Source organism: Chaetura pelagica, unplaced genomic scaffold (assembly GCF_000747805.2).
Source record: "Chaetura pelagica isolate M959 unplaced genomic scaffold, ChaPel_1.0 scaffold463, whole genome shotgun sequence".
Lineage (NCBI taxonomy): Eukaryota > Metazoa > Chordata > Aves > Apodiformes > Apodidae > Chaetura > Chaetura pelagica.
Window position 1 is genome coordinate 146,930 of NW_009952816.1, and position 13,467 is coordinate 160,396.

Below are 13,467 nucleotides of genomic sequence, written 5' to 3' on the forward strand. Positions count from 1 at the left end.
AAGTCTACAGGTATTCCGGGCAGAAGCTGGAGGAGTTCCGAAAGCCCAAGGCCAGCCCTGCCTCTGCCCCTGCACCTGCAGAGGCCTCTCTGAAAAGGAAGACCAGCCCCGAAGCCTCACCCTCACCTTTGTGCTTGCCCTCTTTGCCCTTGCCCTCACCTTTACCTCTGTCTTTGCCCCTTCCCACCCCTCTGTCCTTGCCCCTTCCAACTCCTCTGCCTTTGCCCCTTCCCTCCCCCCTGCCCTTGCCCATTCCCTCGGCCTTGCCCATCCCTTCCCCTCTGCCTTTGCCCATCCCTTCCCCTTTGCCTCTGCCCTTGCCCGTGCCCTCAGCCTTGCCCTCACCTTCTCCATCCTCCTCCATGACTCCACCTGAGCAGACAGCCCCACCTGCTGCTGCCACCACCCCTGCTGCTGCCACTACCAAAAAGAAGCGGAAGAGCCGGTGGGGGCCGGAGGAGGACAAGGTTGAACTGCCCCTCCCACAGCTCATCCAGCAGCTGGATTCCCCTTCCCCTCTTTCAGGTGAGTGGGTCTGGAGATTTTGTTGGGTAACTTTTTTCCTGGGGAGTCCATTCTGCCCTAGCCCAGCTGGCCTTGTAAACAGAAAGCCCAGCACATCCTATCTCTGGCTGTCATCTCCTTGGTTGCCAGCCCCCTCTGCTTCAGCAGGTCTAGCAGCCAACTCTTCCCTGTGTGGAAACCCAGATAAACCACTTTATCTCACTGACACCAGGGATTGGATCTTATCATTCTCCAGCTCTCTCTAAAACCCTGCTGTGCTCTAGCTCATTACAGCCTTAGCCTCTACACTATTTAGGGCTATTCCACTTCAGGAAGAGAGTCTGTCAGCAAACAGGTATCAAAGCCTGAACTGTGCTTATTCCCCATGGTTGCATGAAATCCCTGGGCAGCACTTCCATCTCACTCAGAAGGCTAAATGGGAGTAGCTGTTCCCCAAGTGCTGGCAGACACACATGTAACTTCCAGTTCCAATTTCTGCCCAATTCAGTTCATTTGTTTATTGAGGGGGTTCACAGGCCTCATGCAGCCTTGAGGCTCTGCTCCTGTTGCTTTACTTGCCAGGATCACCCGAGGGGTGCAGCTCTTCCAACTGGTGGAAGATAATTCTTCCAGTTGAGGCACTTCCAGAGAGCTCTGGGAGGCTGAACTCGGGTGGCCCATCTGTGCCTGTGTAATTAGGCAGTTAGGGAGGCGTCCAAAAAGGAAGTCACTCAAGGACAAAAGGTGAACACAGACATAAGAGATGGCATCTTGGAGTCCTTTGCACAGTTAGTGTGGTAGGGGGAAAGGGTGTGAAAAGGAGGAAGAGAAGACACAGGGTAAGGCAGTGGACGTTGGCAAACTGAGAGAATTAATGGCATGAGGCTGGAGTCATGGGCAAGGTGAGAAGGACCTGTCTCATTGAGGACATTTTGCAAAAAGCAACAGCAGGACACATGAGGTGTGACAAGGCATAGAAAGGGAGCTATAACTTTGTGAGCTGCAGGGTGAGACTGGATAGTTCTCAACATGTGGTCAAGCTGTGCAGGTTGTGGGTCTTCTGCCATGGCTAGGTGCTAGAGAAAATATTGCTGGACTCATTAATAACTGTGGTTGGGTAAGGAAGGTGTAGGGTTGGCTGTGTGCTGGGGTGTCTCTAGGTTCTGTGGGGGTCAGGAAGGGAGGATGGGTTCTACCTCATAATCCAGCACTTCAGATGTACAGAACAAGATTCCAACCTGGATGACTTATTTATTTGACCTTGAATTGCTTCTGGTAGTAAGGCAGAGCTCAGATGCAAAAGTCTTTTTGTACCTCTAGAGTAATTTTCTTGCAGACTGCAGTGAAGCTTTGATGATGAAGCTGGGCAGGTGCTATCAAAGCAAGCATCAGATTCCATCTTCCTGCCTCCTGCTGCAGTGGGGAGCTGCAAGGGTATCCATGTGCTCATTCCAGCATGCTCCCTGCTGAAATCTGCCCTGGCTCTTTTAGCTGCCCCTTAATTAGGCAGGGATGTGCTCCTTGTGTCCCTGCTCACTTTCTGCAGGGCTTGGTGTCAAGTAGAAGAAAAGGACAGCAAACCAGGCATGACAGATGAACTGCTAATGCTCTGCAGGGGGAAGGATGTATTTTTTTTTTATATCAGTTCAGGTGAACTAATCCCTTTTCAGAATTAACATCTTCAACCTGACAGGTGAAGGGAATTCTGAATTACACCCCTGCTCCTGAGAAAGGCTGGAGTTGCCCAGTGTGCTTTGATACCTAAATATCAATGTCTTACTCCTTTATCCTTAGTAATTGTTTTGGAATTAGTGGAGGGCTGTTCTGGTTCTTTTCCTGGCTGCTCTTAGTAATAAATCAGTGTCATGGAGAGGAGGAAGTGTAGCCCTTTTGGACAGAAACAAGGTTCTTCTTAAATATATTGATACCCAAACACTTCACTGGATAGGACTGCAGGGACTAATATATCTGAACAGAGCAGCAATTCTGTGATCACTGAACTCTGTGGACTAATGGGAAATTACAGGCTGTCATTAGTGTTTCCTCAAACCTGATATTGGATTGGTATGGGCCTGATTAGTTTTAATTGAGTGAGATCTTCAGACTCTGAAGCAAAAAACCCCACCAAACCAGGCACTTCTGTGCTGGGATTTCTTCTGTCCTTAAAGGACATTTGATTCTCTTGTAACAAGCTCCTCTTTGGGCATGTGGGAGAGGGATAAACCATCAGGTAGTCTTCTGCCAATGCTGCAGATAGACTGCACCATTAACCCTGTAGGCAGAGCTGATGTCATCCAAGGAAAAAACAAGTCCTTTTCCCAGGCTTGCTGAGGATGAGGCTGAGAAGCAGCTCCTTGTTTCCTGCTTCCCTGATGCTGCTCCTGTGTAAGGAACTTATCAATCTTCCCTATTTTGATGCAAATCTGTCGACTGATCTTATGAATAGACTTTTCTATCTTCAGATGTGGACTTGGGGTGGAGCTTTGCTTTGACTGTCAACTTTGCCTGGGTTGTGGTACTTTGGGCCAAGACTACAAAATCATCCCCCAGGGCTGGATTTCTGCAGTGACTCTTTTCAGCAGCATCTCAGCATAAAACCTGCCAGGAACCTGAGCAGGCAGACAAACCAGATGTAGTTTTAGCCCAGGAAGGAGCAGTGGCAGATGCTTTCTGAGGAATAGGATGAGATGTTGGGGGCTTACTTTTCTCCCTTAGGGTGGTTGTACATGCTGGCAAGCCCCAGCTCACAGAGACCCCAGAGCCATCCCTGGCTCTTAGCCTGAGTGTGGATGCAATTCCAAATGAAGCCAGGGAGCTGCTGACCTCTGTGAAGGGCAGAGTCTTCCTCAGTGCATTCAGAGGAAGCTTTCCCATGCCCTGGGACAGCAGTGGAATCTAAGTGGGGTTGATGCTGAAGTGCCTCAGTCTTACCTGACATTTGGGCCCAGATTCTTCTTTCCATGGAACAGGCACAGTGTGTTCTTTGAACCTTTTTCCCAGATCTGTGCTCTCCCAGACAGGAATTGGGCTGTTTATCATCAACAAACAGGTTTATTTTTTTATTTGCTCTCGTTTCTTGGGAGCTGGAAGTGCTGATCCCAGCACCAAGCCCAGTGTGACACTGCTCCTTCCTTCCCTCCTCTTGGAAAACCTCTTGCAGTGTTTTACATAATTCCTCCTGCAGAGCTGACTGGTGGGAATGTGCAGAGGCTTGGAGCAGTGTGAGGGGAAGGTGATGCCCCCTTTGGTGTTCTCCTTGGGAGGCTGGATGGAGTTAAGGAAGCCCCTTTCCAATCCTGGAATGCTCACCCAAAAGCAGGAGGGCAGATAAGAGTGCTCAGATCAATTGCCCTGAGTGAGAATAAGAGGAGGGGGGAGGACACCCCCAGGGCTGATTAACATGCTGTGTAGACATTTGGTGTCATGAACAATGATCCTGTTATTATCAGGCTTCATAATTAATAGGGAATAAATAATGAATGAAGCATCACTTAGCTGTAGTGTGGACTTACATCCAAATGCAGGTTTTTGCAGCCATTAGGGAGAAATCCTGTTCCTTGTAGTGAAAAATGCAATGAGCTTTCAAGTGTGGCTGAGTGGCTCCTTTTAATCCCTTAAATATTTAACTGTTGGGGTCTTAGCTCTGAGGTGCTTTAGAGGGGAGCTGCCAACCCTGCTAGACAGGTATGAACCAAGTTTGCAAGGCCATTTCCATTGTAAATCTCTTTTTTGTTGCAGCCCCAGCAGTGTTACTACTTTCTTTCATGCTGCACCAGTTCCAAACAGGCTTCCTTTCCAACTCCCCTTTTCCCTTTAAATTGCCCTTTGAGCTCCAAGTGCTGTATGATCATTTAAATCAGTAGGTGCCCTGCCCAGATCGTGTTCATATCTAATTTCAGGGCTTATCTGATTCAGCAGCAAAAAATAAATAAATCCCAAACCATTCCAAAGGAATGGCTTCCAAGAGGAGATGCTGCAGAAAAAGGAGGATACATCAATGGGTTTGTCAAGCAGAGAGTTGAAATCCCTCTTCTTTGAAAGCAGGGACAAGATCCCTGGCAATGCTCTTCTCCAGCCTGTAGATTAGCAACTAAAATCTCCTTGGGGACCAACAACTTCCAAAAGCAGCATCATGCTCATGTCTTTATTCTAATGTGGTCTTTTGCTTTTCATTTGGAATGAAGTTGCTGTTTACACACTCGTCAGCAGCCACTTGGGTGCCCAGGTTGGCCAATGTGCTGACAGGCTGGGATCTGCTGGTGACTCAGGTCTGAATAATGAAGCATCACCCTCTTCAGGGGCTGGGGTTCACCAGTAAGCCTTAGAAAGGGAGTTAAGATTAGGGAGGAATGGTTTTTAAAGCACAGTGTAGCAGACTGTGACCTGTGAGGATGTGACACATCGTTTGTGAGTCTGATAATGTGATAGAGCCTTGGAGCAGGGGCAGGGAATGTTGAGCTGCACCTTTTCCTGCTCCTGGAGCAGATCAAGGGAAGGGATTCTCTCCTTTTACTTGGCTCTTGTGAGACCTCACCTGGAGCACTGTGTCCAGTTCTGGAGCCCCCAACATAAGAAGGACATGGAGCTCCTGGAGAGAGTCCAGAGCAGGCCAAGGAGATGATCCCAGGGCTGGAGCAGCTCTGGAGACAGGCTGGGAGAGTTGGGGTGTTCAGCCTGGAGAAGAGAAGGCTCCAGGGAGACCTTAGAGCAGCTTCCAGTGCCTGAAGGGGCTCCAGGAAAGCTGGGGAGGGACTTGGGACAAGGGCAGGGAGGGAGAGGACAAGGGGAAATGAATTAAAACTGGAAGAGGGACCCATAAAATGAGTAAAATTTGACGTGGGGATCTTGAGATACAGTTTCTCTGCTCTCAAAAACTTCTTCAGATTTCTGAAAGTCTTTTTAACATCTGCTTATTTCAGTTCAGGACCTGAAAGGTCTTGGTTATGAAAAAGGGAAACCGGTTGGTTTGGTGGGTGTGACAGAGCTCTCTGAAGCCCAGAAGAAACAGCTGAAGGAGCAGCAGGAGGTAAAGCCCTGAAATGGTTTCCAAATTCCTTGTGTACCAGCATGTTGCCTTGCTGGGTTAGGTGGGAAGATGGAGGTGGAGATAACGGAGACTTGCCCAGTGGCCCACAAATAAATCTCTAGGATTTGTGCTGAATGCCCTGGAATGATGTGGTGCTGCAGCCAGCAGGCATGTTGGAGGACTTTGAGGAATCTGAGTTGAGGCAGCCAGTTGCTGTTCCCAGTGGGAACCCCAAATCTGTAGCAGAGTCTTGTGTGACATCTGCCTCAGCAGAGGGGAGAGGGTGAGTGGGCACCTGCAAGTTCAGGGGAAAGGAGAATTGGCTCTTGCCAGAAGGTGAGGGTGATGTGGCTGCCCCATCCCTGGCAGTGTTGAAGGGCAGGTTGAATGGGGCTTGGAGCAACCTGGGCTGGTGGGAGGTGTCCCTGCCCATGCAGGGGGTTGAGACTGGATGATCTTTAAGGTCTCTTCCAATCCAAATCATTTCATGGTTCTATGCTTAAACTGTGGGGACAATCAGGTGGTAGTAGAGCTTGGGGTTAACATCCAGGTTCTTTTTTCAGAAGAACCAGCACATAGTGCTCCTCTATGACCTGGGAAGTGAATGGATCAGATGGGACTTGTAGTTGTCACAACCTGTTTTCTCTGGGGCAGCCAGGATGGGTCCCTGCCTCTGTGGGCAACCCTGCTGCCCAGGAGCTGGTCATCATCTGAGCCCACTGTTGGATCTCTTGCCCTAGATGCAGCAGATGTATGACATGATCATGAAGCACAAACGAGCCATGCAGGAGATGCAGATGATGTGGGAAAAGGCAATTCAGCAGCACCAACATGGCTATGACAGTGATGAGGAGGTGGACAGTGAGCTGGGCACCTGGGAGCACCAGCTGCGCCGCATGGAGATGGACAAGACACGAGGTGAGTGGGGAGCTGGTGAGTGGGGAGCTGGTGTGTCCACATCTTGCTCTGTGGTGGCAAAAGGCCTCCAGAGGAAGATGAGAGAGTTGGGGTGTTCAGCCTGGAGAAGAGAAGGCTCCAGGGAGACCTTAGAGCACCTTCCAGTGCCTGAAGGGGCTCTAGGAAAGCTGGGGAGGGACTTGGGACAAGGGCGGAGAGGGAGAGGACAAGGGGGGATGGATTGAAACTGGAAGAGGGAGATTGAGGCTGGACATGAGGAGGAAATTCTTTGCTGTGAGGGTGGTGAGAGCCTGGCCCAGGTTGCCCAGGGAAGCTGTGGCTGCCCCATCCCTGGCAGTGTTGAAGGGCAGGTTGGATGGGGCTTGGAGCAGCCTGGGCTGGTGGGAGGTGTCCCTGCCCATGCAGGGGGTTGGATCTAGATGATCTTTAAGGTCCTTTCCCACCCAAACCATTCCATGGTTCTATGTCTGAGCTCCTGTTGCTGGCATGGGAATTGAAGGATCCCTTCTCACTGCTCTGTGCTGTGGCTTCCCTCGTGGTTGAGTGGAAATCATGGCCCTCTGTTGTCAGGTTTTATGCTTCGTAAACCCTGGGCAGTCCCAGTCACAGGAGGCTGCATTGTTGCTATTTTCTCTCCTCTGTGTCTTGGGCAGAGTGGGCTGAGCAGCTGACCCAGATGGGCAGAGGGAAACATTTCATTGGAGACTTCCTCCCACCTGACGAGCTGGAGAAGTTCATGGAGACGTTCAAGGCACTGAAGGTGAAATGGCAGAGTCAGGGGTGGTGGCAGAACCTCAGGCCTGCCCTGGGGCAGGGAGGGAGGCACCTTAGGCCTTGCAGCCTTGAGATCCTTCTGCCTTTACACTGGCAGCTCTGGTGCTTCTGGAGGAAAAAAGGAGTTAGGTTTTTTTTTCCTCTTTGCAGAGAAATGTCTGCAGCAAATAAGAGATCAGATCCTGGGAGAGTGTTTGGGGGTGAGGTGGAATGGCAGACAAACCTCTCAGACTACCCACCATTTGTCTGCCCTTCCTGTTCCAGATAAGTGGTTGCTGATGCCAAGCAAGGAAAATTTGAATTTTTATCCAGTTGATTGCAGTAAAGTGAAAATATAAAGCCTACAAAAAGCTTATGCAAAGCACTTCAATACCTGCCAATTCCTCCTGAAGTGCAGAGCTGCTTGATGCTGGTGCATTCCTTATAAAGTTGTTGTGTAACCAGCATGGGGTCTGACATTCCCTGGAGATCCTGGATTAACACAAACTGTGTCTGAAGCTTGATCCAGTGAGCAACTTTAAATTCAGGAGCTAAATATTTCTCGGCTTAATCTCACAGTTGCATTCTCTGCTTCTTGCAGATGATGTGATGGGGCTGGGCAGGGCTTTATCATTCCCCTATTTTTTTTCTTCTGTGTTGGTGCAGAACTGAAATCCCAAGGAAATCATGCTAGTTAGGATGGTTCTGGCAAACAATGAGTAACTTGAAGTAGCTGAAGCTGCTTTTCCCTTCCTCTGACCAACAAAGATGGGTGCATAGAAGGAATAACCAGCACTGCCTTTTGTGTCTCTGCAGGAAGGACGTGAGCCGGATTATTCGGAATACAAAGAGTTCAAACTGACTGTGGAAAACATAGGTTATCAAATGCTAATGAAGATGGGCTGGAAGGAGGGCGAGGGACTTGGCTCGGATGGACAGGGGATTAAAAACCCAGTCAGCAAGTAAGCAGAGTTCTTCTACTATTGATTTAGTCCATTCCTCTTGGGCTGGTAATTGATGCTCCTGCCCTAGCCCGCTGGAAGCAGCTGCAAGGAATGTGGCTGCAATTCATCACTTGAGCAGCACATGGAGTCCTCACAGCCAAGGAAGAAAATAATTTCTGATTTCTTTGGGGTTCCCTCCCACCAAGGCCTGGGTTGGTTCTTTTATCTCAGGGAGGGAGGGGGTGACCTCAGGGTTTTTGCTTCTCATCTCAGTTTGCCTTCTTCTGAGAGGTGCCACTCCCCAGCTTCCCCATCAGTATCATGAAGAGAACACTTGTTTGTGCCTCCCTTCTCCCAGGGCCTATGACGATTAAGGCCTGGCTTTAAAGTCATACATTTATTTCAGCATTAAAGAACAGGCCATTTGCATCTGAAGCACCATTGCTGCCTGCTGGCAAGTCCCTGGGGTGCTGGGGAGGGGGAAGAGAAGATGACCAGGGTGTGCTGCTTCTAGCCCCTGCTTGGGGGGAGGCTCAGTCCAGATCAGACAGCTCTGGGTGGAACCTGCAGCTGTCCTGACATCACTCATTTGCCCAGAGGCTTCCTGGTTTGATCACACTTGCTATACAATAAAGCTTTATGAGAGTTCTGCCCAAAAATAGATGAGCATCTCTTTTTAGCTGGATCATCTCTTGGTAACATATGCTGAACTTCAGAACCAAATATTTGGGATAGGAAATACTCAGAGTTGTTTTTCAGTGTTGGATCTTTTTAGAAATAACAGCTGTTTGTTTGCTGCACAAAAGAAAGTCTCTCTACAAAGTGCTTCTGCTTCTCTTTCTCAAGAAGATGACTCTGGCACTGTGCTCATTGGTTCAAAGAAGTCCTGGGATGAAAGGTGGCAGTAATCAAAGCAGCCAGGCTCCCAGGCAGCAGAGGGAGGCAATTTTGGTCCATCAGGTTTGAACGAGGGTTGTGATTCACTTGGGCTCTGCCATCGATATGTTCTTAGTGTGGATAAGAAGGTGCTCCTGCAGATGGAAGGGAATTGCTTCTGCTTTTTGGGTCCATTCTGCAGTGAAGGAAGGAGAGGCAAGGTGTGGTTTAGCAGCTCTGGCCACCTCCAGTCCCCAGGGTGCAGCCCCACGGCTCCAGTTGCTGCTCCCGGCAGCGTTTCACAGGGAGGCACTGAGGCCTGGAGGGTATTTCTGTCCTTGCTGTAAAAGGTTAAGCAAATATCTGTTGACACTCCAGCTTCCATCCAACAGCAGCAAGTGTCCCTGCTGTGGAAGGGCAGCCTGGGAGCCTGGCAACCAGAGTCAGCTGCTCAGGACCAGCGCCTGTCACGATACAGCGCGTTCTGGGTGACACCACTCACTCCGTGAGCTCCTGCCACAAGAGGCAGCAGGTTTTTCTGCAGAAGAGGAAGATGATGTGTCACATCTGCTCACCTCGGGGATTTTTCTTCCCTCTTCCCAAACAGGGGGACCACAGCTGTGGATGGAGCTGGTTTTGGCATCGATCGCCCCGCTGAGCTGACCAAGGAGGACGATGAGTACGAGGCGTTCCGCAAGCGCATGATGCTCGCCTACCGCTTCCGACCAAACCCTCTGGTAAGGGGGTCCCAGGGCCAGGGCAAACACAGGGACAAATCCCTTGGGGCTTCTGTGCCTGTCTCCTGGGGCAGGAGTGTTCCTAGCACCTCACCCAGTGAGCAAACACTGTGAGAGTTTCTTTGATTCTTTCTCATGCTGAGTCAAGTTATCGCTGCCCAAACCAAGTCACCAGTTTGGTTGGAAAAGACCTTAAAGATCACAGAGTCAAACCATCAACGTGACACTGGCAAGTCCTTAACTAAAACATATGCCTAGGAACTACATCTCTACAACTCTTAAATACCCCCAGGGATGGTGACTCCACCCTGGGCAGCCTGTTCCAATGCCTCATAAAACTTTTGGTGAAGAAAAACATCCACAAAGGTGCCGTTTCCCTTGCAATGATTTTGGTTTTTTAAACTCAAAATCCCTCATTTTTCATTTTATCTGCTACATACAAAGTATAAACTGTGCCCAGAAAGGGAGTGGATGATTGTCTGTGAATCCATGGTTTATTTTGAATAATTGTTTTCCTGATTGCAAAAGACTTGTAAGTTTGTGTTTGCCTCTTGCACCTAGAGGGCTGAGATTGTAATTTTTGATGGGCAAACCTCAGGTTTCGCTGTCAGAAATGTTACATTTCAGTGGCTTTTTCAGAGAATTAAGCTCATTGTTCTGTGAAGGCAACAATTTAAATGAATTTCTCTTGTTATTCCCCACAGAACAATCCACGACGACCTTACTACTGAGAACGTTACGGGGACAACGTGTTTTCCAAGCAAGTGTAATTTTCCTGTGAAATGTTATGAAACTGCATTATCATTCTCTTATTTGCTAATATGGTAAAACTCATTGAAGTCACAATGCCATCTTTTCACCCAGAAGAGCAGCCTGCCAGCTGCTCCCTGCACCTTCCAGTGTCACGACACGTGGTGAGGAGGCCTGGGTGGTGTTGGCAGAGTGAGGCAAGTGGGATGGATCCCTGAGCTCCCAGGTGCCAGTGGAAGGGTAGCACCAAAGATACCAACAGGACCAGTTCAGGGGCTCCACTGGTGTTTAGCTTAGTGCTACGTTGCAAGAAATGAGTTTGTTGTGTAATGGCAGATCCTCTGCTGCTCTGGGGTTGATTTTTGTTGTTGTTTTTTTAATTTTTAATTCCAATTTATGGGACTGGTTCTCACCCAGCTTTTGTTCAGTCACTGTTTCCTGAAGAACTGGCTTCTGATGCTGTTGTGAAGCTCCAAGTATAGTGTGACCTTCAACTGACATTGCAAAAAGAGTGCCTGGTTTGTTCTACCCAGGGCAAGTTCATTCCATGTCAGAGGAGACAGCTCCTTGGTTTCTTGAACACTAAGTTCACCCAGCAAGAGACTCTCTGTGGGTTGGGGTGGTGAAGAACCAAGCCTTCAAACACTGTTTGTGAAAGGCCATTTGGATTTTGTTGTCCTAAGAAAACCCCTCTACAACTATGAATTTTCTTCATTCTGTAAATAAAGTAAAACTTATTGGTTCCTTAGTTTTAATCATGGAGGTTCTGGAATGAGTGGTGTCACTGTGGGTTCCTGTGGGCTCTAGAACTCTTGCCCTCCAAGCATCTTGGAGAAAACAAGGTGAGGTTGGTTGGTTTGGTTCCTTTTGCATTTGTTTTCCCTTAGTCCAACTACTTGGTGTGTGATTCTCTTTTGTTAACTTTTCTAAACAAGGTGGAGTCAAGGACTTGGCTTTCAATAAAAAAAACGTTTGAAATAGTCAGTTCAGGAGGGATTCATTGTGAGAGAAATCCAACTGCCTGAGCACCTTGTGCACCTACCAGCACAGTGTGTACCCTGGCTGCAGCTTGCACAGGGGGATGTTGCCTTTGGGGTGGCTCATCAGCATGGGCAGGATCAGGGAGGATTGGGAAATACAGATAAGGAATCTGGCAGGTCTTCACAGGGCCAATTTCTGCTCAGATGATTAAGGTCACTGTGGCAGCTGAGTGTTCCTGGGCTGGTAGGACACTCACCCCTGTGGTTTCCCAGGGCTGCTGGGTTTTGGTTTCTGACTGGCACAAACCAGAGCTCTGGGGCTGGTTGTCTGGAACTCTCAGAGAACCCCTGGCTTTGTACAGGTAGGGGCTGGTGAGGCAGCCTCTGGAGGGCAGTTTTTATGCCAACCATACATTAGTAGCTACAAAGTGGGGATTTAACCTCCAGAAACAAAACCAGTGGTGTACCCAGGAGGTCACCAAACTTAGACCCTTTTAGATCAAAGAGTAAGTTCCTGGTGTCTGTTGGTGTGTGAAGGTGGGTGCCTGAACCCCCTTTGCTTCTTGGGGTGTTCCTGTCACCCTTAGGCTTAATGAGTGGCTCTTAACGAGCCTTTCCTCCTCAGCCCAGAACCTGATCTCCATGTGGGTGCTGACAGGGGTGGTTTGAGTTCCTCCTGCACAGAAGAATGAGGAACAAGCCCAGGGCAAAGTGCGGGGCAGCTGCTCCAGCCCCGGACTCTGAAGCAAGAGGGCAAAGGAGTGACGTGGTGGCAGGTTGGGGAGGGCTTGGGCGGGGGGGGAAAGGTGGAGCAGCAGTGTTGGGGGCTGCTGAGAACCAGGGGGCTTCCTGAGCTGGGCCAGGGCTCCCTAGGGGCTGGTGAGGAGATAAATTCTCCTGTTTGGAGCAGGGAGTGGGAGAGGAGGTGGAGGGGAGTGCTGGGCACAGAGACCTTGGAACTCCTGCTCTCTGCTCCCTTCAATCCGTTACTAAAGGCAGGGATGAAGTGTTGGCTTTCATGTGCTTCACTCAAAGTGGGGATTTAACCTCCAGAAACAAAACCAGTGGTGTACCCAGGAGGTCACCAAACTTAGACCCTTTTAGATCAAAGAGTAAGTTCCTGGTGTCCGTTGGTGTGTGAACACCCCCTTTGCTTCTTGGGGTGTTCCTGTCACCCTTAGGCTTAATGAGTGGCTCTTAACGAGCCTTTCCTCCTCAGCCCAGAACCTGATCTCCATGTGGGTGCTGACAGGGGTGGTTTGAGTTCCTCCTGCACAGAAGAATGAGGAACAAGCCCAGGGCAAAGTGCGGGGCAGCTGCTCCAGCCCCGGACTCTGAAGCAAGAGGGCAAAGGAGTGACGTGGTGGCAGGTTGGGGAGGGCTTGGGCAGGGGGGGGAAAGGTGGAGCAGCAGTGTTGGGGGCTGCTGAGAACCAGGGGGCTTCCTGAGCTGGGCCAGGGCTCCCTAGGGGCTGGTGGGGAGATAAATTCTCCTGTTTGGAGCAGGGAGTGGGAGAGGAGGTGGAGTGGAGTGCTGGGCACAGAGACCTTGGAACTCCTGCTCTCTGCTCCCTTCAATCCGTTACTAAAGGCAGGGATGAAGTGTTGGCTTTCATGTGCTTCACTCCCCTGACAAGATCTGAAGAGGTGTGTTCTCATGGCTCTTCTAAAGTACTTAAGGTTTCCAGGATGAATTGGAAAAAGGAAAAAAACAAACACATTCCCTGAGCTCCCAAAGCCTCTTCTGGAGCGGTTTTCTCCTTCCCCCGCAGCCCTTAGCTCTTCTGCTCAAGGCAACCCTCCGGGTCAGAGCCTGGCACGGACCCTCCCAGGGAGACAGGCATGTTTGGCTGCTGCCTGTGCCCCCCCGGGGCTCCTGGCCTTCCCCCCGGGCAGTTCGGGCGCTTTAAGGGCGCTGCCTGTTCTCTGGCAGGGGGGGCAAAGTCCACGGGCTGCGGCGGCCGGGCCGGGGATGCAGCT

At 50.0% G+C, this 13,467-nt stretch overlaps 1 protein-coding gene across 1 annotated transcript in view; it reads left to right on the plus strand.

The window, feature by feature from the left end:
* SUGP1 (SURP and G patch domain containing 1) overlaps window positions 1-10,489 on the plus strand; it is a gene marked incomplete at its 5' end in the record, with an annotated part of 18,038 nt that extends 7,549 nt beyond the window's left edge. The window contains 8 exons of the mRNA XM_009995077.1: window positions 45-184; window positions 380-525; window positions 5,424-5,530; window positions 6,271-6,448; window positions 7,102-7,208; window positions 8,018-8,163; window positions 9,629-9,758; window positions 10,463-10,489. Of these exons, the coding sequence (XP_009993379.1) occupies window positions 45-184; window positions 380-525; window positions 5,424-5,530; window positions 6,271-6,448; window positions 7,102-7,208; window positions 8,018-8,163; window positions 9,629-9,758; window positions 10,463-10,489 (981 nt within the window). The remainder of the gene's footprint in view (window positions 1-44; window positions 185-379; window positions 526-5,423; window positions 5,531-6,270; window positions 6,449-7,101; window positions 7,209-8,017; window positions 8,164-9,628; window positions 9,759-10,462) is intronic.
* Between the last annotated feature and the right edge of the window lie 2,978 nt (window positions 10,490-13,467).